Source organism: Yarrowia lipolytica, chromosome 1C, assembly GCF_001761485.1.
Source record: "Yarrowia lipolytica chromosome 1C, complete sequence".
NCBI classification, from domain to species: domain Eukaryota; kingdom Fungi; phylum Ascomycota; class Dipodascomycetes; order Dipodascales; genus Yarrowia; species Yarrowia lipolytica.
This window is the reverse complement of record NC_090772.1, coordinates 1,362,501-1,387,917: the sequence shown is the minus strand read 5'-3', so window position 1 is coordinate 1,387,917 and position 25,417 is coordinate 1,362,501. Positions and strand designations below refer to the sequence as shown.

At 51.1% G+C, this 25,417-nt stretch overlaps 8 protein-coding genes across 8 annotated transcripts in view, besides 1 other annotated feature; 5 read left to right on the top strand and 3 right to left on the bottom strand.

Moving 5' to 3' along the window:
• Positions 1-1,545: 1,545 nt before the first annotated feature.
• YALI1_C13856g (uncharacterized protein) lies at positions 1,546-2,235 on the bottom strand (the record flags this gene model as incomplete). Its single annotated transcript, XM_501661.3, has 1 exon — positions 1,546-2,235. One exon carries the CDS (start codon positions 2,233-2,235, stop codon positions 1,546-1,548), a length of 690 nt encoding a protein of 229 aa, XP_501661.3.
• A 3,736-nt stretch (positions 2,236-5,971) lies between these two features.
• YALI1_C13817g (uncharacterized protein) lies at positions 5,972-9,906 on the top strand (the record flags this gene model as incomplete). The annotated part of the gene is made up of 2 exons (XM_501660.3): positions 5,972-6,079; positions 6,187-9,906. 2 exons carry the CDS (start codon positions 5,972-5,974, stop codon positions 9,904-9,906), a joined length of 3,828 nt encoding a protein of 1,275 aa, XP_501660.3.
• Positions 9,907-11,053: 1,147 nt separating this feature from the next.
• Positions 11,054-12,925, top strand: YALI1_C13768g (uncharacterized protein; the record flags this gene model as incomplete). The annotated part of the gene is made up of 1 exon (XM_501659.3): positions 11,054-12,925. The coding sequence occupies one exon, from the start codon at positions 11,054-11,056 to the stop codon at positions 12,923-12,925; it is 1,872 nt and encodes a 623-aa protein (XP_501659.3).
• Positions 12,926-13,780: 855 nt separating this feature from the next.
• Positions 13,781-14,053: a sequence feature (Compare to YALI0C09867t, LTRyl1; YALI1_C13741t).
• A 1,245-nt stretch (positions 14,054-15,298) lies between these two features.
• Positions 15,299-15,643, top strand: YALI1_C13726g (uncharacterized protein; the record flags this gene model as incomplete). Its single annotated transcript, XM_501658.3, has 1 exon — positions 15,299-15,643. The coding sequence occupies one exon, from the start codon at positions 15,299-15,301 to the stop codon at positions 15,641-15,643; it is 345 nt and encodes a 114-aa protein (XP_501658.1).
• A 1,717-nt stretch (positions 15,644-17,360) lies between these two features.
• On the bottom strand, positions 17,361-18,929 carry YALI1_C13689g (uncharacterized protein; the record flags this gene model as incomplete). Its single annotated transcript, XM_501657.3, has 1 exon — positions 17,361-18,929. The coding sequence occupies one exon, from the start codon at positions 18,927-18,929 to the stop codon at positions 17,361-17,363; it is 1,569 nt and encodes a 522-aa protein (XP_501657.3).
• Positions 18,930-20,233: 1,304 nt separating this feature from the next.
• YALI1_C13676g (uncharacterized protein) lies at positions 20,234-20,887 on the top strand (the record flags this gene model as incomplete). The annotated part of the gene is made up of 1 exon (XM_068282271.1): positions 20,234-20,887. One exon carries the CDS (start codon positions 20,234-20,236, stop codon positions 20,885-20,887), a length of 654 nt encoding a protein of 217 aa, XP_068138372.1.
• A 1,462-nt stretch (positions 20,888-22,349) lies between these two features.
• On the bottom strand, positions 22,350-22,706 carry YALI1_C13652g (uncharacterized protein; the record flags this gene model as incomplete). The annotated part of the gene is made up of 1 exon (XM_501656.3): positions 22,350-22,706. One exon carries the CDS (start codon positions 22,704-22,706, stop codon positions 22,350-22,352), a length of 357 nt encoding a protein of 118 aa, XP_501656.2.
• Positions 22,707-23,669: 963 nt separating this feature from the next.
• The window catches only part of YALI1_C13642g (uncharacterized protein), a gene marked incomplete at both ends in the record, with an annotated part of 2,229 nt that continues 481 nt past the window's right edge, over positions 23,670-25,417 (top strand). Inside the window, one exon of the mRNA XM_501655.3 lies at positions 23,670-25,417. This exon is cut by the window's right edge and continues 481 nt beyond it. Coding sequence (XP_501655.1) covers positions 23,670-25,417 — 1,748 coding nt within the window.

Genomic DNA, 25,417 nt, shown 5'->3' with positions numbered 1-25,417 from the left:
GTTGATAGTGATAAAACCCCTTTTCGGCGTATATTTTCACACTTTCGAAGAGACCCCGTTGGAAGCTCGTACCTTTTTTGATATTTGTCAGGATCATTCATGGGCCCTTTTTCGGCGTATATTTCACACACTTTCGAGAGACCCGTTGCGAACTCGTACCTTTTTGATATTTGTCAGATCATTCACTGGGCTGGATAGAGCAATAACCGGAAATGTCTCCAGGTGCAGTTGCCTATGGCATTGGTTACTCTGGGGCTCTCAGACGCTCGCCGACAGCCCAAATCGTTCTGATATTCGCAAACACGGTTGCTCCACAGTCTGGATCGATGGGGGTAACAGGTTCTGGTCCCGATATCTGCTTCAGGAGAGGACGTATTCTCATTTGTCACGATCTAGTCACCATAAGAGACGGATACATATGTGACTTGATATTCATGTATGGAACAGCTCTCAGGGTCATGAGACGTGAAAAGTATGTAAGAGGACTGAGACAGTCAAGACGAGGACGAGGTTCCATTTTCCATCATTATTCTTCCAACTTGGCCGACCAGGTCCGACTTCATTTCTCCTGGCGAGGACAACTCACTTGACTCAAGTGTGTCTACGAGACCCAGCAGCGTCGGAAAAAGAACAGCTCTGGGATAATTCAGCGAACCAAGAGTCCAAGTTCCCCCTTCCAGTCCTCTAGGACTAAATTGAAAGGTACTTACTCCACTTCAAGTGTGTACATAGTGTAGTTTCACTGCTCCTATGATACATGTTCAGGAACAGTCTGGAACTCTGCGAGAACAAAATTCACCAAAAACCGCCTCCAGAAACTCTCAAATCCCCATCCAATCATGTCGAGGCCGTTGTACAATCAAGAAAAACCAATCAATCCACTTTTCAACGCCCAACTGGCTTTCAAGGCCCAATTGGCTCTCTAGTCAACTTACAAGCACGGACCGAGCCCGGCAGAGTGACCCATTGAGCGACAAGAGATGATAATATTGAGACAGGCGGATATATTCACGTGGAATATCTTCGCCATCAACCAATTGGCCCTCTCAGCGCCCCAAATGCACTCCAATGGGCATGGTGGGTGTATACCGTTCGACTGGAACTGTAGTTAACAGAAATTACTTGGAGTTTAGTTGGGAAAAAGTCATGCTGGGGGTCCATTTTGGACATTCTAAAAACGGTGGGGCTTTTCCAGATAAACCATTCGCTGATATATCTACGATTATCCAACAAAACCGTTAAAATAAATCCTCACTGCAGTATTAATATTTCGAGATATGGACGTTTCCTTCCGATTGTCTAAGCACAGTTTGTTGATGAATTGGTTAAGAATTGAAAATATTTAGTTTACAAAAAATCGACTAATCCAGTGATTATCAGACAAGAGGTCAAAATAGTTGGGAAAGAAAGTCATATGCTCTTGTAAATATCAGTTCCTACAAACTCAAACTACCACCTGTTGTCAATCGCCTTCCTCTACAACTCCGCATATACCCAAAACTAATATACATTCATACATAGGTAGCTGCAAAGCTAGCTACAACTCTACTGCCAAGCAGGTCGAGAGTTAGGCTGCTGGCTGTACTGCGAATAATACTGTCCGTAGTTGTAGCCGCCCTGGGGCATGTTGCCACCAAACGCGTTGGACTGCACGTAGTCAGCAGCATCGTCCTTAGCGGCGGCAGGGGTGGCCGAGCCCTGGTTGGGGGTCGACTCCGCGCCGGAAGCACCGCCCTGCATCTGTGCGTGCTGCTGGCCCTGAGCACCTCCCTGCTGGGGCACGCCTGGCTGGTTATAGAAGCCCTGCTGCTGGTAGTAACCCTTCTGCTGCGAAGGGGAGTTGTAGCCCTGAGGGCCCTGGTTGAAACCGGCAAACGGGTAGTTGTAGTACATGTTACCGTAGTAAGGGTACTGGTAGGCACCGTAGGGCATAGGTTGACCCTGCTGAGGGGGCTGCTGGCCCTGGCCTCCGGGCTGGACAGGGGTGGCAGCAACGCCGGCGGGAGATGCGGTGTTGGACTGCTGACCAGAGATGGAAGAGTACAGCTTGTCATTGTAGGGAGCGGAGGGGGTGCCGTTCTCAAACGGAGATCGGTAGTCGCCCTGGCTCTGCTGAGCGCCACCCTGGGCGCCACCCTGGGCACCCTGCTGAGCGGTCTGGCCCTGCTGGGCACCACCCTGCTGTCCCTGCTGGTAGGGGTAGAATCCTCGATGCATATCGGTTCCGGCAAACATGTCGGGAGCTCCGAATCCGGAGTTGAAGCCGACCTGAGACTGGCCGGGGTACGAGTAGTGGGCAAACTGCTGCTGCTGCTGCTGCTCGTAGCCCTGCTTCTGGCCGGGCTGCTGCTGGTACCGGTACGCGGGGTTGTAGCCGTAGGGCTGCTGCTGGTAATAGTCGGGGTGCTCCTGTTGCTGCTGGTCCTCGGCAGCGGGAGCAGTGGGGGGCTGCGGCTGCTGCTGCTGCTGGCTGCTGGGTAGCGGCGGCGGCGGCGGCGGCGGCGGCCTCGGCCTCGGCCTTGGGCTGAGTTGGGAGCCTCAGCGGGGGGCTGGTGAGCCTCGTCTCCTTGGGCGGCAGTCTGGGCGACCTGGGTAGCGGAAGCCTCTCCGCCGAGGTTCAGCGAGCCAAACTGCACGCCGACCTGGTCCACCTGGGCGGCACCCTGGGGCAGAACAACGGCCTCGTTCTGGTTGAGCCGTCGGGGGAGGTTTCGGTTGCCTCCAACAGACTTGTCCAGGCCGGGAGGACCCTTGGGGACTTCGTCAAACTCGCCAGAAGCCTCCTCGACCGCAACATCGGCGGCCTGCACTGCCTCGGGAGCGTCGGCGGGGGCAGCGGCCTGCTCAGCGGCTGCGGACTGCTCGGCCTCCTGCTCGGCCTGCTGCTCCAGAACGGCCACCTGGGCGGCCTGGACGGCGGGGGCATCTGTGGAAGAAGAGGGAGCGGCCTGGGCAGCAGGGGTGGGGGCCACGGGCTTGGGCGCAGCCTTGGGGGTTGCAATGGCCGCCCAGGACTTCTTGGCGGGGGCAGAAGAAGGAGCGCGGGTGGACGGCGACGGGGGCGCTGCTGGCTTGGGCCAGGCAAGGGGCAGGAGCGGCGGGGGGAAGAACCGGACGTCGGCTGAAGGGGCAGACTCGGTGGATGCAGAGACGGAGACAGGAGCGGCAGCGGCAGCGGCGGTAGCGGCGGAAGAGGCACCATGGGTACCGTGGGACTCCTTCTGGCTGTCGACGACGCCGACGTGGCTGGCCCAGGAGCCAGCCTTGGGAGCTCTGTGCTCGGTGCTAGCTGCACTAGCGGCACCGGCGACAGCGGCAGGAGGGGCGGCAACGGGTTTTGTGGGAATGGCAGCGGCCACAGGGGCACGCTTGGAGGCAGCGGCAGCGGCGGTGGGGGCTCGCTTGGCGCCAGCAGCAGAGGTGCCTCCAACCTTGGCGGATCGGTCCGCTCGTGGGCCCTTGGGAGGCATCTTTTGTGAAGTGGAAACAGACTGCTGCTGCGATGTGGAATGTTGCTGGGCCACCGCCGGGGTGGGTGCTGCTGCTGGTGCAGGTGCCGGTTTCTCCTTGGGCACCTTCTTCTTGACCTCACCCCACTGTTGGGCGTGGCCGTCGGCAATGCGAATGATGGCGTTTTCGAGATCGCCGTCTGTGTCCGACAGGACCGTCAGCAGGTCATCGTCCTTCCAGTCAGGGAACAACTCCTTGAGAGTCACCAATTGTGTGGGATATAACTGCTTGAGGCGCTTGGATTCCTCGTCTAGTATCGATGTGGAGTTCTTGGCAGGCCGCACTGCCGTTCGGCTTACTGAGCTTCTCTTTGGTCGCTCAGACATCTGGGTTAGTATGGTCCAAGTGCTGGAACGGGGTCACAACAGTCATGTTCGGGTACAAATGCAGGGAAACATCTGGCTCGTTAAGCAGCGATCGAAATCATCAACAACGGTGGACGTTGTTTCCGTTTTTGTGTGTTTTTTTGTACCAGTCTTGTATGTCGACATAGTGACGTCGAATGGCACGAGGAAGGCACCGACATAAAACCGAAGGCGCCGAAACCACGCCCGATCCACCACAGATAGAAAGTTGGATCGTCAGCGAGGTGGGAGGATGTTCGTCCACCGACAAGGTGAATCGTCGCACGTTTCTTTTCTTCCATCGACGAATCAACGTGGCATGGTCAGCCGACCAACTGAGTCGTGTGATATGTGGATCAGCGCTAGTGGATAGAGATGGGCGACGGGATCGTGAATGGAGGTGGTGAAATTGCGAGGAATAGCGAACTTCAAAAAACGGCCGCAGTTAAACAGGTCGGGTGATCGCACCCTGTGCTCAGCATGTAGTTGATGTCGTGCCATTTTGACTCATGAGATCAACAGTGACTGTGGTCGGTATAGTGGCGCGGGGAGAACATCGACAGCAACATAAGCGTTGCCGTGTGTGGTGAGGGTGTGCACGGGTGTGTGTGGCGGTATCGAGAGTACAACGGCATTTGTCCTCCTTCCACCCCTTCTCACCTCATCGGTACAGTCATACGACAATGACGTACTAATAAGCTGCGGATCAAGTGCGGCGATGGAGTCACAAGCCGAGGGTGACAAGACAGACAGCTCACGCAGAGCCGATGACTGTCATCCTCGTCACACCTTTTCTCAATCACTAGTCTGCCACGTCATCAACAACAGTCATCACAACCAACCTGCCACCACTTCACCCTACTCCCACACTCCACTCCTCATGACACGCCCACTGCCACACACAGTGCCACCTAGTCCTTCCACCAACCTTCTTCATGCTTCCATCGACGATCCATCTTCATCCATCGGCAGCCGGCGGTGATCCGGACGCCCTAAGCGGTTGCCCTCGTGCCTGCCGAATACTCGCCGCTTCCCCGACCCCGCGCAAATACTCACGTTTCAAGTTCTGGTGTGTGTGTAAGTTGTGTGGTGCGAGTGGAAGAAAACCGAGCTACTTGTGGTCGCAAGGTAAAATCTTTCGTCACACTGCACACAAGGTTTGGGTGGGCTGAAATATGTGTGGGGAAGGAGTGTTTTGTGGCGAGCGAAGCACCGGGGTGAGAAATGCGGACTGTGGTCCGTTGTGGCCGTCGCGATTTATCGTGAATTTTGAGCATTTTTCCCGAATTTCCAAAAATCTTTTGTTCACAAAAACACCCCAAACACACCTCTTCTAAATATGGCTGCCTGGAGTCGCGCGATTAGCAACCATCATTGTGGGTATTAATTCGCTACATGACGACGACGCAAGCGACACCAGAGACACCGCAAGACCGGGAAGCACAAGACCAATCGGAAAATATTGTTGTTTTTGTGGGGGGCATTTTTTGGGCATTTTTTGGCATTTTTTGGCATTTTTTGGGCATTTTTTGAGACCCGCCTCGCCCTTTCCTAGGTCCCAGGTCACATGATCTGCATCTACAAACCAGGATCGCGTGGGGTTGCTTGATTTGGAGGGAAAACCTGCTGGACCAAAAATCATCATATCGACATGTTTGAACTACCAATGTGTTTGTGGGAGTTGAGCTCAAGTTTCGCGTTCCCGCTGGCTCCTTGTGGCTCCTCTACATTCCACGTTAGGCGGACATCTGTTGCTGGACCTAACTATTCGGGCCAATCCGGATATTGACTTTTTTTTTTTTTTTTTTTTTTTTTTGGTCAACTATGGTAACTATTTTCCCAACTATTCTTGTTCGGATTTGTTGAAAAACGAATAAGACAATGCACAACAGTCCATCTGAACGAGGTTAAAGACGCCCAAAAATAGTACTTGACGACTCCATTGGCATCCGCGAGCTCCAATTGGCGCAATTATCGCCCCAAAACATGATATTTTCGCCCGAAATTCGATGCTGAACCGTTCTCCTTTTTTAATCAGCTCATTTCGCCCCTGGCACCCCCCTCTTGGCCAAATTCGTCAATCCCTAACCCTACAAATATAGTACGCAATCGTGCATATGTTAGTGTGGGAGTACACGTCTACAGCAGCAAAACCACGCAAGCGGGATTTTTGCGGAAAAGCGACGAAAAAACTACAAAAAACGACCACCATGAGCGAATCGGAGGTGAGTAAGCTGACTAAGCCGACGGAGGGGTCGGTTTTAGGGCGTTTTTGGAGCTTTTTCCGGACTTTGGGGACTTTTCAGGCCCCTTTTGACTGTTTCTAACACAGACATTCGACTTTGAAAACGACACTCCGGAAGTGCCCAAACGACCGTCGAGACGTCCGGCGCCCGATACCGCACCCATTGCGCCCGTTGCCGAGCCAATTGTGCGCGAACACGACCGCGCGGTTGCCGCCGTGGAGCAGGAGGTGCCTGAGACTGTGGTGGAGACTGATGAGGTGCATGTTGTGAGCGGCGAAGGGTCAGGATTCGGTTCTGGATCTCAACATGATCCCATTGAGCTTGATGGCACAGATGAAAAGATCCCTGTTGTTCCTTCTAGACGCCCCAAGAAAGACGTGACGCCATCCACATCTTCCTCTGAAGCGCCCCAGGCCTCCTTCATGCCGACTCCGGTCACGGAAGCGACCTACGACGAGCCATCTTTCAACGTCAAGATCCCCAAGAAGGGCATGACCACCGAAGAAGCCGCGGCGCTGGAGCATCGACAGGAAGATGAGGATAAGGAGCGAGTTTCCCGACATGAACAGCAACAGCAACAGCAACAGCAACAGCAACAGCAACGCACACCGTCGATTCCCTCGCGACCTGCACGACGTCCTGTGCCTTCCTCGGGTTCAGCAGACGTTGAAGAAGTCGACGGGCCTTCGTTCAGACCCTCTCCCGTTCCCCCCGCGAGACGTCCGGCTCCATTGTCGTCAGGTACAACCTCCGAAACTAAGCCTGGAATGACGACCGAACAGGCCGCCGATTTTGAGAAGAAAGAAGAAGCAGAGTTCAAGGCTTCGTCAACACCGTTCCAACCAATTGAGCCGTCTGTGCCCGAACGACCCCAAAGACCGTCTTCGCGACCAAAGAAAACCTCTGTGGAGTCCGAAGAAGCTCTCACAGAGAGAATTGCAAAGGACAAACAGATGGGCATCGAGGTTGGTCTGGGACCCATGGACAAACATGTTCCCCGGGGAGTCCCCAAGGACGACATGGCTCTCTTGCATGACTCTCTTACTGAGGGCGCCTCCGACCCCAGTGCTGTGCGAACAGGTCCTCCCATCAAGGCCGCTGTACCCAAGGACGATATTGCCTTGATGATGGAGGGACAGAGTGGAGGTGTTGCTGGAGACGCGGCCTCGGAGTTCCCCACCAGCACCCCTGCTCCGGCTGCCAATAGAGCTTCTGACTCTGTTCCGCTCGACTCTGTTGCTCTCAGACAGAAAGAGAATGAAGAGAAGGACAAGGAGAACAACGAAGAGCAAGACCAAGAGTTTGCTTCTGCTCACCGAAAGGTGCCTCTCGATGCTGTTGCAATGGAGGAGAAGAGAAAACAAGCTCTTGAGAAGGACAAGGAGGCTCCCATCGTTGGGCTTGATGCCGTGGGACTGGAACTGCTCAAGGAGAAGGATTCCGATCCTTCTGAACCTAGGGTTCCCGCGCGTCCTTCTCGACCTACCAAGCGACCTTCGGCTGCTGCTTCTGGGTCGGCGTCTGCTTCAGAATCCGTGGAATCCCTCTCTGCCGCTCGGGAAGCTACTCTTGATCTGTCCAAGGAAAACCCTGTTCCTTTGGCTGATGAGGAGGACGAGATTGAGGCTATTATCGAGCCTGCTGCCGAGGAACCTGCTGTTGGGGTTGGAGCTGCTGAAGAGGAGATTGAGGAGGTCAAGGAGGAAGTGGTGGAGCAACATGAGTCTCTCCCTGAGTCCAAGGAACCAGCTAAGATCATCCCTAAGTCCGACGATAAGCCCGACGATAAGTCCGACGACAAGTCCGACGACAAGCCCGCTGAGCAGACCAAGGAGACCGAGACGGACGTCAAGGACCCCAATTCCGACTCAGCCACTCCCATTGCTGCGGCCACCTCTTCTGTGACTGCCGCTGCCGCCGCTGCCACTGCCGGTGTTGCCGCCGCTGCTGCTTCTGTTGCTGCTGCTGTCACTGGGAATGATGAGGATGACAAGAAGGAAAAGGAAATCTCGGCGGCATCCAAATCACCCGTTATTCCTGCACGACCCAAACCTGTGTCTCGAACGGGCTCAAACCTCTCTTCTAAGTCGCCTCTTATTCCTCCTCGGCCCATGAAGCGACCTGGAAACAACACTTCGTCTTCCTCTCTGGGCGTTGGTCTTAGTAGCGACAATTTGGTCTTGTCTGATGACAAGTCTGAGGACAAGTCTGAGGACAAGGAGCCCAAGGCCGACAAGACTGAGGCCAAGGAGGCCAAGACTGACGGATCGACCGCTAAGGAGGCCAAGACTGAAGAGCCCACCTCCAAGCACGAGGATAAGGAAGTTAAGTCTACCTCGTCCGCCAAGCCCGATGCACCTGCAAAGCCTGCGAAGCGACCTCCTCCAGTCAAACCCAAGCCCAAGATTGGAGCTGCGTTCCAGGCTGCTCTGGAGGAGAAGGACAAGGAGTTCAAGCCCAAGCCCCGAGTCCCTGTGAGGTCCAACAAGATCTCTGCACTTGCCAAGGGCCTAGATGGCATGTTTGGAGCCGGAGGACCAATGGTTTTCGGGGCGCCCATGCCCAAAAAGGAGGTTGAGGAGGATGAGGAGGTTTCCGAGGCCGGTGGAGGAGCCTCCCATGACCTGCCTCCTATTGGTGTTGATAAGGAGGAAAAGGAGGACAAGAAGGACAAGGAAGAGGGCTCTGGAGCTGGATCTGGAGGAGCCTCTCGACGAGGCCGAGTCAAGGGACCCAAGCGAAAGCTCCCATCTTCTGCAGTGTCTCCCTGGTCTTGCTCCGTCATTTCTGATGTGTGGGAGCTGGTCCCCAAGGCGAAGAAGGCTGTGGAGGAAAAGACTCACGAGGACGAGGAGAAGTTGAAGGAGTTGGGCCATGATCTTAAATCCAAGTCTCGAGACCTAGAACACAAGATCGAGGCCCACCATGCTCACCTTAGAGAGACTCATCCCCATGACTCTTCCGATGACGATTTTGAAGACGCTCGAGAGCACGTTGTTCACGATGACTACATCCATTCTGTTGGCAAGCCAAAGAAGAATGATGACGGTCACGTGCATGCGGTGAGAAAGCGACTTGGAGATGCTCTTGACACTGCTGGGCACCCTACGACGCATGTGGATGTCATTCGAGATGGATCTTCGTCCACTGACATTTCAAAGGTTGAAGAGCATGCCGAGAACATGGAGAAGCCGACAAATACCGAGCCTCCTGTTCCTAGCCGACCTGCTCGACGCCCCAAGCATGAGGACCCAGAGCCTGTGGAGACTACCACCAAGTCAGTTCATGGTGGGGACGCGCCTTCTTCTGTGGAAGCAAAGCCTGCCCATGACGCTCCTTCTCCCGTGGACACTACTTCCAAGTCTGTGCACAAGGGGATTGCTGATCCTGTGGACCATGCTTCTAACATTGGCAATCCCGAAAATGCTCTATACGACAGTAATGACGACGTGACGCGGTTTTCGACGTCAGAGCGACCTCAGTACACAGTTTCTGAGCCCGATGTGATCAAGTCGGGAACCCATAAACATCCCTACGAGGTTGGATCCATTTCCGAGCCTGACGTGATCAAGAGCGCCACACATCACATGAGGGAGCAGCCGTTTTCCGAAGCCGTGGACGTGGAGGCTGCCATTGAGGCAGCAGAGGGCGATGTTGGGGTTTCTTCTCCGTCTTCGGTTTACTCGCCTGCTCCCACTTCTGCTGTGGAGGAGTCTCCTATTGATCGCAAGCAGAGTGTGGGCAGTATTATTGGTGGATATTTGGATTCGGATACAAAGGAGGTGGAAACTATTGAGGAGGAGTGAAGGAGTGGGGTTGAAAGTGGCTCTAGGAGGTGAACGGAATGACGATGTCCGAAGGGCTCATGCCAGACCTCCTCTTGGCATCAATTATTTAGTACATGTGATGAATTACGTTCACTCGTATGATGAACGATGTCAGCGTATAGTGGCTCTACTGTACTTGTAGAAGCGGCTTATCTCTGATATGTGGTCGTTATCTGTGGCTTTAGCTGTCATCTGTGCGTTTGGCAGTTCCGCCAGCTCCTTCCACGACTGTCATTTTGACAGTTTGGGAGCGCGACAGCGTTAGTGCGTTTGGTGAGGGCTAGACTTCTACAGCTATTGAGATGAAAATAGAGGTGGAAATACAAGAAGTTTCCATAAGAGGTGACAAAAGACCTGAGAGTGGTCAATTGGAGCTCGAAGAAGAGCTAGGAGTGTCCAGTATCGTAGAGCAGTCCAAGGCTTGTAGTTTCACGGATGACAGCTGCTTAATCTGTATCTAAACAGATACAAGGGTGGACTAGTGCATGCCGTGGCGTCTCTTGTCTCGTATAATCCGTAAGCGCGTTGTAATGAACAATACGGAGTGGAGAGCTGGTTGTGAGTAGGGCAAGTTGTGAAGAGAAGAGATGAGAGAGGAGAGATTGCTGAATCTGAGAATGAGACCGTAGTTAGGTCGGTGTGTGAGTGTTATTGACTCAGTAACAGCTGTTCATGCACACAGCGTCTCACGCCGAGTTGGTTGATACAGCTGATACAACTGATAAGACTTGATAAGAGAGCTAGTTTTAGGGGGATTGAGAACCGGCTGTGGGGCCTAGTGGAGTGTACCCGGAGCTAGAGCTTTGTGTGGTGGTTGTTTTCGAGACAGTTTTGATTGTGATCGTGACTCAGGTCTTGCTGATTAGAGATAGCCCACGATTGCAGGGGGAGGGGCAAAGGAATCTGAATCGTAGCAGATGTAAATCCAAAGATCAAAACCATGGATCAGACGACAAAATTCCACGGCACGACCTCAGAAGCATGTCAAATGCATCCACTGTCGACATCTGACATTGTTTCAGCGTCCAAACAAGACTGTTCATCGTTTAGACAATGACATCAGGGGTTATCAGGAGGTGTCAGGAGTTGTCAAGAGTAGTCAAGAGTTGTCAAGAGGTTCTGACAGATGCCATTTCTTGGCAGAGATAAGATGTCCACTGGGAGAGCGTATATGACCAGCAGAATTGCCAACTCCCCTACCCGTCCGAAATCACCCACTCAAACATCTTCTGTTATGTCAGAAACAAAACCAGTTCAGGCCGAGTCCATTTCGATCACTTCCGAGGCCGGCCAGGTGACCGGCCAGGTGGAAGTAATGCCCTCCAATGCCTGGCAACGGTTCAAATACGGCTTTGGGCCGGCCGACACCACCGACATGGACTTCACCGGTCTGACTCCCATGGAAATCACCGCTCTCAAGACAGCCAATTCGCCCCTACAACGAAACCTCAAGGGCCGGCATCTGCAGATGATTGCCATTGGTGGGTCCATTGGCACCGGGTTGTTTATCGGGTCAGGAAGCACGCTTAGTCAGGGTGGTCCTGCGGCGTTGCTGATCGCCTATGGTATCATTGGAGTCATGTTGCTGCTGACGATGCACGCGCTGGGAGAACTGGCGGTCTGCTTCCCCGTTTCCGGTGGGTTTTTCACCCTCTTTACCCGCTTCATCGACCCCGGCTGGGGCTTTGCCATGGCGTGGAACTACGTCATGAGCTGGTTTGTCATTTTGCCACTGGAGCTGGTGGCGGCAGCCATGACGGTCAACTTCTGGAACGAAATCAATGGCACATCCATCAACACCGCCGCGTGGATCATCATTTTCTGGACCCTGATTGTCTGCATCAATCTGTTTGGCGTCCGCGGCTACGGCGAGGCCGAGTTTGTCTTTTCCATCATTAAAATCGCCGCCATTTGTGGGTTCATCATCTTTGGAATCATCATGGCCGCCGGTGGAGGACCTTCAGACGGCGCTTTTTCGTCTTATCAGGGCGGAAAACTGTGGAAAAGTCCCGGAGCTCTGGCCAACGGATTCAAAGGCGTTTGCTCTGTGTTTGTAACTGCAGCGTTTGCGTTTGCCGGCACCGAATTGGCGGGACTGGCAGCAGCAGAGACGGAAAACCCCCGCAAAATGCTGCCCAAGGCCACCAAACAGGTCTTCTGGCGAATCTGTCTCTTCTATATTGTCGCCCTGACGGTGGTGGGGCTGCTGGTGCCCTACGACAACGAGATGCTGCTGAACGGCAGCTCGTCGGCAGACGCCACGGCCTCGCCCTTTGTCATTGCCATTCGGCTGGCCGGAGTCAAGGGCCTCCCCTCGGTAATGAACGTGGTCATCATGATCGCCGTGCTGTCGGTCGGAAACGCTGGAGTGTACGCCTTTTCCCGGACTATCGCCGGAATGGCCGAAGCCGGCCAGGCGCCCAAAATGTTTGCCTACATTGACCGACAGGGCCGGCCGATTGTCGGCATTGCGGTGGTGCTGATATTTTCGCTGTTTGCCTTCATTTCGGCCGCCGGAGCCGAAGTTCGAAGCGCCGTCTTCAACTGGCTGCTGGCGCTCTCCGGCCTCTCGTCGGTCGTGGTCTGGGGCTCCATCAACCTCGCCCACATCCGGTTCCGACAGGCCCTCAAGTACCGAGGTCGAGATACCGGCGAGCTGACGTTTTCCGCCGGGTTTGGCGTCTACGGGTCGTACGTGGGTCTGTCACTCAACATTCTCGTGCTCATTGCCCAGTTCTGGATCGCGCTGTTCCCGCTGGGTGGCAAGCCCAACGCCGAGGACTTTTTCATGGCTTATCTGGCTGCTCCGGTGATTCTGGCCTTTGTAATTGGCTACAAACTCGTCAAAAGAGACGGAATTCTCAAAATCAGCGAGATTGACATCGACACGGGCCGACGAGAGAAGGATCTGGAGAAGCTCAAGGCGGAAATCGCCCAGGAGGAGTACGACTTGAGCCAGAGGGGATTTGCGTACAGAGTGTACAACTTTTGGTGTTGACGAACATTCGTCACAGTTGAGCAGTGGGTTGACGTAGTTGGAGACATTCCTCTCTCGGTTGAGTTGAGATAATGAGCTCGCAGTTGAGTCAGTCTATGGGACCATCCTGTCAACCAGATCGCTGAGTCAGTTGCCATTGAGTCAGTTGCCGTGAGTCAGATACTCACCCGCTTAATAAACGTGTTAATGAGAGTGATAGTTGGTGTAGAATAGTGAGGGATAGAAGTGTCAAGTAACCGGACGCTGTGACGTCTACCAAAGGAGATACGCGCCTGATGCCATACTGGACCATAAGGGGTTAGCGTAACTTCCGGGAGGCATGTGGAATGGACCCAACCTCATTTATACATGGGTAACATTGTAAGGAAAGTCGTGATAAGTTGATGGAAAGAAAATTTCTCGTTTTGGTCCCATTCACAAGCTTGTATGTACTGTACCACTTGAAAAACTTCCCAAATTGGGATAATACTTTAAAAAAATAAAAGAGTAAACTAAGCAAAACTCAAGTGTATACTTGGAAAAACATAAGTCTATACAAAATATATATATATACCTTGGCAAGGACTATTGCAACAGTGAAGACGGACTCGCATAACGTTGACATGGCGTGGGAATATGGGGATGAGTACAACTGCGATCAGGAAATACATATATTAGTTTTTTTGCATTGGATTTATGAGGTAATTGTGTTACAAATACAAGGAGTGTGTCATTCAGAGAGGTTCGGGGGACGTACTGTATTTGTTTTTTTCATTTTTTTTTTATAACATAATATTTTATATTTTTTTATTCTAATGATTCATTACATACATTTGTAAGTAGTCCGTGCATAGGGTTCAAGTATGTACAAGTATATATTGAAGATCATAAGTATTATTGATGTGATATAGTTAATTAACAACTTACAACCCCCTTCTAGGGACACGACGTTCCGTTAGTAGCACACACCCTTCTGGTGTGTGCTTGCTCATTCACTAGAAAAGAGATTCTAGATCAGTGGATAAAACTATCTACAGGATGGACATCTCGTCTACGACCCAGCTGATTCCTCTCATCACTATGTGGTGACATCTCATCATTATGTGAGGAAATAGCCAGGTATTAATTCACCAGGTATTACGTTCAACAGTATATACCACTTTCCACATCACGGTAGTAAAGATGTAGACCACTTTCATCAACTGATTTCAATCCTACGTATCTATGAAGATTATATAGCAATAAATTCTGTGGACAATTGAGGTGAAAAACTCTGGGAAGATGATCCGTGCAATTGATTTTCTTTTCCTGATTCGTAGTGGATGTCAAGTTTATGATACTTGAAGTCGTTAATTTTTGTTGGGAGACTAATTATTGAGTATTACAGTACAGTACAGTATATAATATATATGTTTCTTTATTCTAGGGACACATTCCTGCTACAGTACATACTGTGCATACTTAAGAGCTAAGAACAATGTTATACCCGCAGCACGGATTCGGATTCAGTTGTTCAGAAAACCGATGCCACCAAAAGTTGATAAAAGGAAAAGTCTTGTTTTTTTCTTCTCACTTTGTCCTTCTCATTTTGTCCTTCTCCTTTTTTTTGTTCTGTATGTTCTTATTTTGTTCTTATTTTGTTCTTATTTTGTTCTCACTTATTTCATTCAGTTTTGTCACTCCCAACTCGATTCGGCCTTGCCCGATAAAATCCATCACGCCCTGAACCTTATTTGACCCGACCGATGAGCTTCCTGGTGACATTGAAAGCTCAAACAGACGACAGATGGGACAAAAATATCTCGTAAGAAGAAACAAGAAAGAACAGAAGGAAAAGAGGAGGATCCTTCCATACATTTATACTTGTCAACTCCGTCTGTGCCAAATCCTAAAAAAAGAGCGCCTCAAAATGCGCACCTAATCAGGCAGCACTAGAGCACGTGACGCAATCGGTCAGCAAGATAATGCCGAAACAGACACATGTTCATAACTGCGCGGTCTCCGTCTTCGTGATCACGTGACCGAGGTCGCGTGGTGTGGGCTGGCTCGTTTGTTCCGACTCTCGCCGTTCTGTCTCAAACCCACGTGACTTGTGCTTGTAACCTCATGACCACAGATATGCATGACGTCATGGTGATGCCTGCATTTTGGCGGGCTCGATTGGCCGGTGTTTGGGTATATATAGAGCTGTGAAAGTCTGCTCAGAGTATTCAGCTGGATTGTGCGAGTCGATTGTATCTTTTCTCTTGTCTGTTGCTCATCTACAGCGTGTGTTTGAGACATTTGTGGACCGTGGCATACCATCTCCAACTGAGTTTACTGTTGGTTCATCAACTGCCCGCCTTAGCAATCACAAGTTGACCACCTACGCTATCCTCCGACCCCGATATTGACATGAGCGCCACCAAGAAACAGAAGCAGCGCGAGGAGCAGGAGCTGGCGACGCTTTTCAAGTCGCCCAACCTGTGCATCATGGAGCTGACGGTGACTTTTGGCCAGGACGAAATCTCGGCCTACTTCATCCACGAACATGAAGACGACGACCCCGAGTCGATTGAGTACGACCACGACGCCATCATCGAGGACGTGACGCAGATGCTGGCGTCCAAGCTGCGGGGTCTGCCCGAATACCACCTGACATTGCTGGAGGAGGGGCCCGACGACTTTTACAGCCAGGGACACTTGGACCTGGATGACTTCATTGTTCATGTGGTGGAGGATCCAGATTTTATTCTGTGAGCACATCTAGACATGCGGAATCTGGTAGGTTACTGATCACTGGCAGGTGATTTGGCCGCGAATGCGTCATACATGTTCTACGGCCATGGTGACTGTTCGGACGGCTCACAGTTCCAGCTCACGGTTCCAGCTCACAGTTCCAACACTAACACGGGCCAGATTCCGGTTCTGGCTCATATATAGCGGTCGTAGCTCAATAGAAAGACGTGCGTATTTGTAGGTGTCGGTGTAAGTGTAGGTGTATATTGTAGGTGTAGGTGTAGTGGAAGAGAGATCTACAAGCCAAGGGCTGTAATGAAAGAGAGCTACAAGACTAGTACTGTACTGGAGATCTACAAGAAGACCGTTATAACCGATATATGAGGAATGAGTGCTGGGCACATTTGAGGTATTGGAGAACGGATTTCAGATTGAAAAGGAAGTGTCTTAAAAATGTCAACCAAAAGTCCACCTATTACTTGATCTCTACTTCCATATTACTTATCAATTTCCCATTCAAAGTTCGGTGATTATTTCGAGCCGCACGGCAGAGGGTGGGGTTTTGAGGAGTCTCCAAATGGCCCATTTTTTCATATATTGTGTTTCATATTTTTGTTGGATACTTGAAATCCGTTGCAGAAAGTACTTTTCAACCTTTTTCCCTCAAATCTGTACTGTTGACGGGACTGGATGGCTTTTTATTTCTGTTTAATCCCAACTATATATAATTGGTATTTTACTAGATTTGGAATGAACGTTATGTTTTCAAGTAAATAAATAATGACAATTTTAACAGAGTTTGAGATAAATATATAAATTATCACGGAAACAATGACAATTTTAACTGAGTTTGAGAACGCTGGTTTCATGAAAGATTCAATGGTCACAAAAGTACAAAAAAAAGCGTACTCCTTCTACAATACTGGCACATGAATGATCCCCTAAAAGACTGTAGCCAACAGTGGTTTCTGGGCAAAAAATTCGATTCTTTCAGTCTGGGATTAGTGAAATGTCTCATCGGGGCCAACAGTCTCTATATTCTTACGTAACTGTTCAGAATCGGTGTGAATGTGGTTGGCCACAAGTTTTGTCGACTCGTTTAATCGAGCCTGTATCGCCATTGGAGACTACATCCCAACTCGTTGATATTGGCTCGATGGGGCGAATGAAAGTCGTATCGTCGACTACTCCATCCATCCCTCTTCATCATTTCACACTGAGGACAGGAAAGAGTGACCCCGACTCACTCGAAAATGGCGCGAATGGATTTCAGGTCAAATCGGCTCCATGATGATCGTTTATATCTCCTCAGATAACACCTTTGTTTCTATAATCAGTGCTGAGTCTTGGGTACCACCGAAAACCAACAAATCCACTGCAACTCCGTGAACAATGGCCGATCAGCGCACTTCCAACAGACTCTGTCTTATTAGACAATTCTAACCCACTTGGCTCATACAAACTTGTCTCCATCTTTTCTTATACTCTCAAAAGTCTCGCATGCTTTCGAGGTTCACCATGGGGCAAAACTAACGCAAGTAGCCACGGGATTTGACCGTAGTCTCGGATTTAGTTTCTGTCGTTTGTCACCATTCGGTGCGTTGTAGAGTATACGTCATTCCTCCACGATTCACTCAGCATAGCTCATTATCATTATATCATAAATCATTATTCGTAGCGAGTTGGTGGGCGCCGTAGCCAACTTCACAGCTCCAATTCAAACACTACCAAGTCGCGCTCATTGCTGGCCACGCAACCGTCTCCTCTCAGTGTAGCCCAGGAGCAAAGCGGCAATAATCGACGCACCCAAAATGCCAACAACGGTCATATTGGAGTACTTGAAGCCCCGGTCCACATCGTCACTCCAGCCTTTGTACAGTGCGTAGGTGGTGACGACACTGCCGAGATTTCCCAGGCCAGAAACTAGAGCCGAAGTGGCGGCGACCCCGACGTCCTGGTACTTGGGCATGAAGATCTCAGCCGCCCAGGTCATGCAGATGGGCACTGTGGGGCCCAGACCGAGTCCGGTGATAAGTAGTCCCACATATCGGGGCCACGACCCAGGCGCATAGGTGTTGACGACCATTCCAACAATAATGACCACTGTAGACGCGCAGAAAAACAGCGGCCGGTTCTTGTAGCGGTCAGAGAGCGGAGTGATTGCAAGAATGGCGAGAAGATCGCACACCCAGATGGGACAGAAAAGCAGAGACAGTTGAATGGGGGTCAGAGACTCGTTGGTGGACTTGATGATAGAGGTACCGGCCACCACAATACCGTAGCCGGTTCCGACCACTCCAAAGTACATAATGACCAGCGGCCAGATTCGGATGTCCATAAACACTCTCAGCAGGTCCTTGAGAGTCCAGGCCACGTTGAGGTACCGTTGAGACATGTCGGCGGCGTGCAACTGTTGTTCGAGCGGAGAAAGCGGGTGTTTGGAGAAGGTGCCGTTGAGCAGGGACTTGAGAACCGACGTCTTGGCCAACTGGTCAATCTTATGGGACTCGTCGTAGAGATCGTTGAACTCCGACGGTCGGCCTGGCAACCACCACAGTAGGGAGACTCCTAGAGTGACGGTGAACACTCCGTAGACGAGAAAGAACCATTGGAAGCCCTTGAGGCCACGGTTGCCGTCAATGGTCTGGAACGCGGCGGAAAACAGACCCGCGGTGGCGGCAGACACCTGGGCAGCGGTGAAATAGTAGCCGATACGTCGCGCGGTCCGGTGAGCAGGATACCACAACGACACATAGTAGGCCAGTCCGGGCCAAGTGCCGGCTCCACAGATGCCCGAAATGAGACGGATGGCAATGACGCCACCGGCATTGTTCAGAGCCGCATAACATGCGTAAACAACGCCCACGGAAATGACGATACGAGATAACCACGCATGGGGGGCCACTTTGGTCATCACCAGATTGATGGGCACATCAAAGACAATGTAACCGACATAATAGAGAGCGGAGGCAACCGAGAGCTGGTGGGCCGACAGATTCAGGGTCTGAGACAGCGAATGGCCCTTGTCCATGTTCATGGTCAGCGCCACTCCGTAAGCACTGCTTCCGAATGACGTCAGAAAGTACAGGATCCACAGAGGCGGGATGATTCGACGGTCCAGTTTGCGATAGATGCGGTCCAGCTCTTTCTGCGTGTCTTCTGACTCGAGATCGAATGCTGTGGCGGTAGAAAAGACCTGTTCAAGTTCCTTCTTGTGACCCATCTCAGACACCTCATTTGAGTCCGACGAGCCGATTTGCCCGTCGGCGGACTCGCAGTAGTCGTTGTCGCGCGCGTAATTCATCATGAATGTCTTTGGGAGCGGCTAGCGGGTCTCTGGGGGCTTTTATATCGTGGTGGAAATCTTTTCATGTCAGTTGTTGGGTTCAACAGAGTTTTCCAAACGTGCATGGGCGGGTGACTCAATTGAGTCATCTAAAGAAGGGTTAAGAAATTGGTTGGGATTTTACTTGGATTTAGTTGAGTATGAGGCCGAAGGTTTTGTTCGGCGTTTGTTCGGCGGTGAAAAAAAAAAAGAAAAAAAAAAAATTAAATTAAATTAAATTAATGAATAAAATAAATATAAAAATAAATAAAATGCGGGCGAAAATTACAAAAGAAAGAAAAAGAAAAAAGGAAAAAGAACCACCCGAAATGTCAACCCCCAACCCATATTCTCCGTGACTGTTAGCATGCTCACGTGACCTGGAACGACCCGTCGTCGGCTGAGTCCTGCGAGTCACCGTGAGTCACCGAGGTGATGGTGCATGGGATCAGAACCAGGTCCGGGAGCTAGAGGAAACACACGAAAACAGTCCGAATAGACAGAAAATATATTGAAGATGATGAGTGTTATGGATTAGATGTAGTTAACGTAACCACTTACTCACTTCTAGGGACACCAGAGGGGTGTGGCACGGGCGTGTCGTCTGAAGGGCGTGACGCCAGAACGAGACTAGATCAGTGAATAAAACTCTCTACAGGATGGACATCTTTTTTACGACAGGTTCCTCTCATCATTGTGAGGAACTGGCCTGTGGTACCCTACCAGGTATCTTCAAAAAACACCTTGTCGTAAAACCACACATGCAGTGCTTCTCATCAATTCAATAAATTTCTATATATTCATAGGATTATTATTTACACAGTTGAACACGGAAGTAGTCTGGTATTACACGTGCAAGTGCAAGTATAGATTCAAGTTCAAGTTCAAGTTCAAGTTCAAGTTCAAGTTCAAGTTCAACTACAACTACAACCACAGTACCTCTTTTGCCAAATCACTTCCGACTGACTCTCACCAACTACACCACTCGGCACTCACATACAAAGATTGGAAGAACAGTATGTACTGTACTTTTCAAGTACTTGTAGCACAAGTAGTGTTTCCTAAACATGTTCATCATTGCAGTCGTACTCATCCTCGTATTCCCACGCCATCGCAACCTCCTCAGTCTGCTTCAGAAGTATCTATCCATCTGCGAATCGTCAGCATCGTTATTGGTGAGAGAAGTATCAGCTAGGTTGCAAGAATGTCCCATCATTGCGGTAACCAGCTCTTCATCGTATCCTAGTGTCGTCGTAGCATAGCGTCTTCATCGTAGCCTAGTGTTCATGATCCTCTGTCGTACAACTGTGCTGTATCTGGTCTCTGTCAGCAAAGGTGCTTTTTTGATTGTAATGATTCACAGCTATACACCTTGCAATTCTGGTATCAACTTTCCGACTCTTCCAGTTATGCAGTCGGCAAATCTCGGGATGTTCTGGTACAGTACCGAAGAGACAGAATCTGCAGTAAGTGTCAAGGTATCTCATGGTTTTCAAAAGTGCTACAAGTGTTTGGATCGTGGAGCTTCCACTCTTGAAAGCGAAGGCTTGACCAGGGCCGTCCATAATCCCCATACCGAGATGTCCACCAGGGTCATTCGCTCACGCAGAGTCGTCGTCGGATCAGAGTCGTCGTCGGATCAGAGTCGTCGCCGGGTCAGAGTAGTTATCGTTCGTCGTCATCATCATCCTCTCCAGCAGCATGTTCAGGAGCAGGAACACTCATCGCGAGACAACGCCAGGAGCACGTATACACCACCAAAGCGAGGACGCATTCGCTCGGTTGCAGCGTTCCCATCACCGTCCTCCTCAACTCCCTCCTCCACATCAGCCTCGTGGCTCAACATGGACAAAGATCGTCCTACTTCACCAACAGTCTCGTCGATCCAGCGAGTTTCGTCGGTCCATCGACTGTCGTCGCAGAAGAGGACTCGCTCCTGAGCACCTTCCGTGATCGAAGAAGAAAGAGCCGTGAAGGTATCAGTTTGGAGCGGAGAAAGGTAAGAAAGGTTTGTCGTGACATTTCATGGGGCAGACACTCATCTGAGGCATACATAATCGCTTCTGGTGTTTGAATTGTACTGCTTGCACAGACTGTGATAGACTTGAGCTCACCCCTCAAGCGATACAGATATGCCAGCGGCAACTGGAAAAGGCCCAAAGACTCGCAAAGAAGAGGATTACATCCTGATATGGCCCATAATGCTTGTTACCATACTCAATCTCAATTTGACACTGCCAGGAAGCCCTCATCGATCTTGTGTAGACGGCAGACGTGGAGATTGAACCACCCTAGACAACTCCAGGTACCACAAGACTGGCACCGAGTTCCGGAGTATGACAACTTCAAAGCTGAGTACAGCTCTACCAAAAGGCAACGTTCAAGAGATTCCCCAAAAAAAACACGAGGTCAGAGGGCAGGTAGACAGGGGTTGAGGATGGAGGCTTGGGTCCCGGAGTTTTAGGACAGCAGACCCCCAAAGATGCCAGGAAGCAGGCAAAAGAAGACGGGAACAATGTGACAGAGACTACCGCTGTTTATGAGGGTTGGGGACTGTTCCATTACGAAAAAGCCGTCGTCCCGTCGTTGTAGTCCATGTTTTTCCAAGCCAACGTCCACGATGGGCGTTTTCTCGTCGACTTGTCCACATTCATCCGTGATTAGGGCGCCGAAATGCGCTGAAGAGCGCTGAAATGCGACAATATGTAGCTGCCTCATGTTTGCATCAAACGGAGTGATTCATGGGCCAAGAGACTGTTTCTAGATGTCAACTAATTCTGCAAAAGGGCATTGATTGGTTGGAGAGACAGTTGAACTTGCAGTCTACTCAGAAGACGGTAGAATGAAGATATAACTCTCAGTGAGAAACCGAAGCGCCATTGAGTTCGTCGTAGTCTTCTTACTCCTCTTAAAGTGGCCATTCAATGGTCTAGACACGCAGTCAGCGTGAGCCTGGGACAATCACAAGGTCAAGACTTCTCCAGCAGAATGAGTAGCCGAATGAGTGAGTTGTAGTTGCACGCGTTCTATAGTCGGTCAGCATTTCGCTGTGATCGCCTTTCGAGCCAGTGTCCACAGTGCCTCCAAGCCGCTCTTGCCGTGATCTGTCTCCAGCCATGTTACGCGAGCCTCCTGTTCTGATCTGCCAAAGACCATCTGTGAGTCCTGGAGACGTTCAGTGATAATCAGAGAGTACTGGGTCAATCGACAATTACGCCAGCCGCCACATACAAGCATTCAGTAGTATTCAATATATACAAATAAATATCGCAGGCGGCGCGGTGCTGGGATCGCAAAAATCGGTTCGATACCACGTTTGGCGCCGTTTGGCTGAGTGGAGAGGTGGAATGACAATCCATGACAATTCATGACAATTCATGACAGTCCATGGCCTCATTCCCGTTAAAAAACATTGTCACTCTCCCCCTTCATTCGAGGCACTCGGACCTGCTCCCAGTCGTCCTGCTTACCGAGCTGCTGCAGACGGTAAAACTCCTCCTTCATGTCCACCTTTCGGCGACCCCTGTCCAGCTTCAGCGCCTCCTCCTCGGACAGCGCCTTGACCTTGCCGTCCTGGATCTCGTATCTGTAGGCGGTGAACTCAGCAAAGTACACCGATGCGGCGTAGATGGTGGTCAGAAACGGCAGTCCGAAAAACAAAAAGGGCCGCTTGACCATGGCGTTGTAGTACCGTCCGGCCAGCGTCTTGTTCCATGCCTGCTGCTGTTTTTTCGTCTTGAATTTGTTCTGTTCGAGCATGTCTGGAGGTGTGTGAGGTGAGATGACAGGAAAAGGCGGTGGTTAAAAATAAAAATATATATGATCTTGCTGTGAACTTAGAGTTTGGAGGCGAACCGAAGAGATGGTTGAAACGCGGTCGCAGAGTGGTTTGACGACGGTTTATATAGGTCGAGGGGGATTTCTTGCGGTGCGAGAATGTCTCCTAAAAATCCCCGCCTTTCAAGTACCGTATTTGTCCTGTTATCAGACTTCTTCTGGGCTCTTTTAGTCTCACTACTCTCCAACAATGTTACTTGGGGTGGTAGTTGACTTCATAAGAAAATAAGGAAAAGAAAAAAAGAAAAAAATTATACTGAAAAACTTACGTCCCAAGTTCGATTCCCCATGAAACATATTATACAACACAATAAATACATCCACTTCCAAAGGCCTTTCAAGCACCAAAAAAAGAAGGAGAAAAGTCCAAATACACAAATAAACCCCTGCTGAATCCGTTTAACGTACAAAACTCTACCCCATATCATACAAAGTCGCGGTGATCTTGACACCTTTTGACACTTGCACTCCCCAAACCGCGAAAAAAGGTCCCTGACGTTTCCCGAAGGCCGATTGAGACGCGGAAAAGACTCACACCGGTTATTTCATACTTTCTCCGTCTTTCAAACCTGCTTTCTACCATCCTGCTCATCCCCAACCCCCTCATCTGCTCACTCTCTCACATCTCCCCCACATCAGTCAACCTTATCAATCAGCAGTATGCAGTAATAACAACGAGATCACAACACCTTTCAGTGACACCATTCGGACGACGCAAACGGCCTCGTGACCCCGTGAAACCGCCAATCGACACACAGCGGCACTTTTACCCGACCCCAATCACGTGTCACGTCCCCCCATTGCTCACGTGACCCTCCACCCCCGCGACCCTCGCAACACCTGCATCCGCAAAACTCGCACCTCTACTCTTGCATCACACCCATCATGGAACCGGACGTGACCGACGGAATTCCGCCGCTGCAGTCGGACTCGTCGCCACCGCCGGATCAGATCACCGACGCGCAGCTCCAGAGCGAGCTCGACGCGCGCACACAAAGCATAGCCCAAGGGCCGGAGTTCACTGACACGCCACGCATCTGCTACGAGTACTCTGTGACGGGAGGCTCGTTTGTCGACGAGCTGGAGGAGTGGTACAGCTACAAGGACGGCGTGGAAAGCGGGCTGAGGACCTGGGATGGTGATGACGTGGCCCAGAGCCTGGGACCAGACGGATACCTGGAATGTGTGGTGAAGACCGGACCTGGTCCTCTGAGTCTTCCTCAGCTCAGCTGTCTGCTGTATATTGCTCAGGGATTGTTTGCAGACTCGATTGGCATCCGAGATCACATTCAGCGACTACATTCCGGTAGTGATATGTTGATTAACGGAAGTGTGGTGACGCGCGTCATTGACACCCTCTCCTCCCGTCTGGACGACTTGCTGGGCGATCTGGTGGCCATGGTGGCATCCAAGGCCACCTACTACGACCCCGTTGTCGCCACATGTCTCACTATCCTCTACCATATCACACTGTCATCTCTGGAACGTCACAAACCCGTGCCTGGGGTTTCGGAGTTGCCTGCAAAACTCATTGCCACCATCGCGCGCATGCGTTACGGCGGCCAGGACGTGGTATCGCTCAAACAGCTGCATTTACTGCTGTGGAAGGTGCTTGTGCTCGAATTGGGAGACCAAAAAGCCCTGGAAGACACATCAAGAGCCCAGCGACAGAAGTACGACATTCCCGAGGAGGATCCGGCGCTGCCAATTGTTACGGCGTCCCCTATCGACTACGAAGCGTTCAGGCAGGACGTGACAGCTCGGTATCCATCTTTTGTGCCCCCCAAATCGATTATTCCACCCGAGATTGACACGCAACAGTCTCTATCCTCGTTCGTTCACGTGCCGCGGCCTCTCAACGAGCAGCAGAGCAATACCCAACTCCCTGCGCCCCAGGTGCACCTTGCGACACCCGCTCCTTCTCCTCCTCTGACTCCAGCAACGACTACAGCCAAAGGACAAAAGGTGAAACGGTCCGTGTACCAGAAGAACCAGTCGTTTCCGTTTCTGTTCCCCTCGGATGACGGAGACACGGTACCGGAGAGTATCAAGGAGGCTGTTGAGCTGTTCAGTAGCCGTGTCAGAACAGACGTGGCCACCAAACAGCTCTGGGAGGTGCGCAAGGAGTTTATGCGTCAAGAACGGGGCTGGTTGACGGTCGACGAGATGATTGGAGAGTTATCGCTGGACTGTTCACAGGCGACACCTCTGGAAAAGATTGAAAGCATTTACTCGTCTTCTCTCGAGCATCTCAACTCGTTTGTGGCGGTCTCTCTCAAGTTTCTGCTGGCCAACATTGTCTTTTTCGCGGATGGAGAAGGCGAGTTTGATGGAGATCAATTGGAGTACATTCGCAACTCGGAAATCTCGCTCAAGGCAGTTTCCAGCGTTATTGTGCTGCTGACCAAGTGGTTCAGGGTGAATCACGTGATGCAGTTTGAGCATTTCGCCACACTGCTGTTCGACACGCGGTTCTTCCTACTAGTCTACCGCTTCTTTTACGCCCACGATACGCTGGAGGCTTCGCTGCGACGAACCGAGGTCAGAAGCAAGGGGTTCTTCTACAAAAGCATGATGCTTAGTCAGAATCCCGACGCACGGGACTTTGACCAGGTCTTTCCCATTCTCACTCC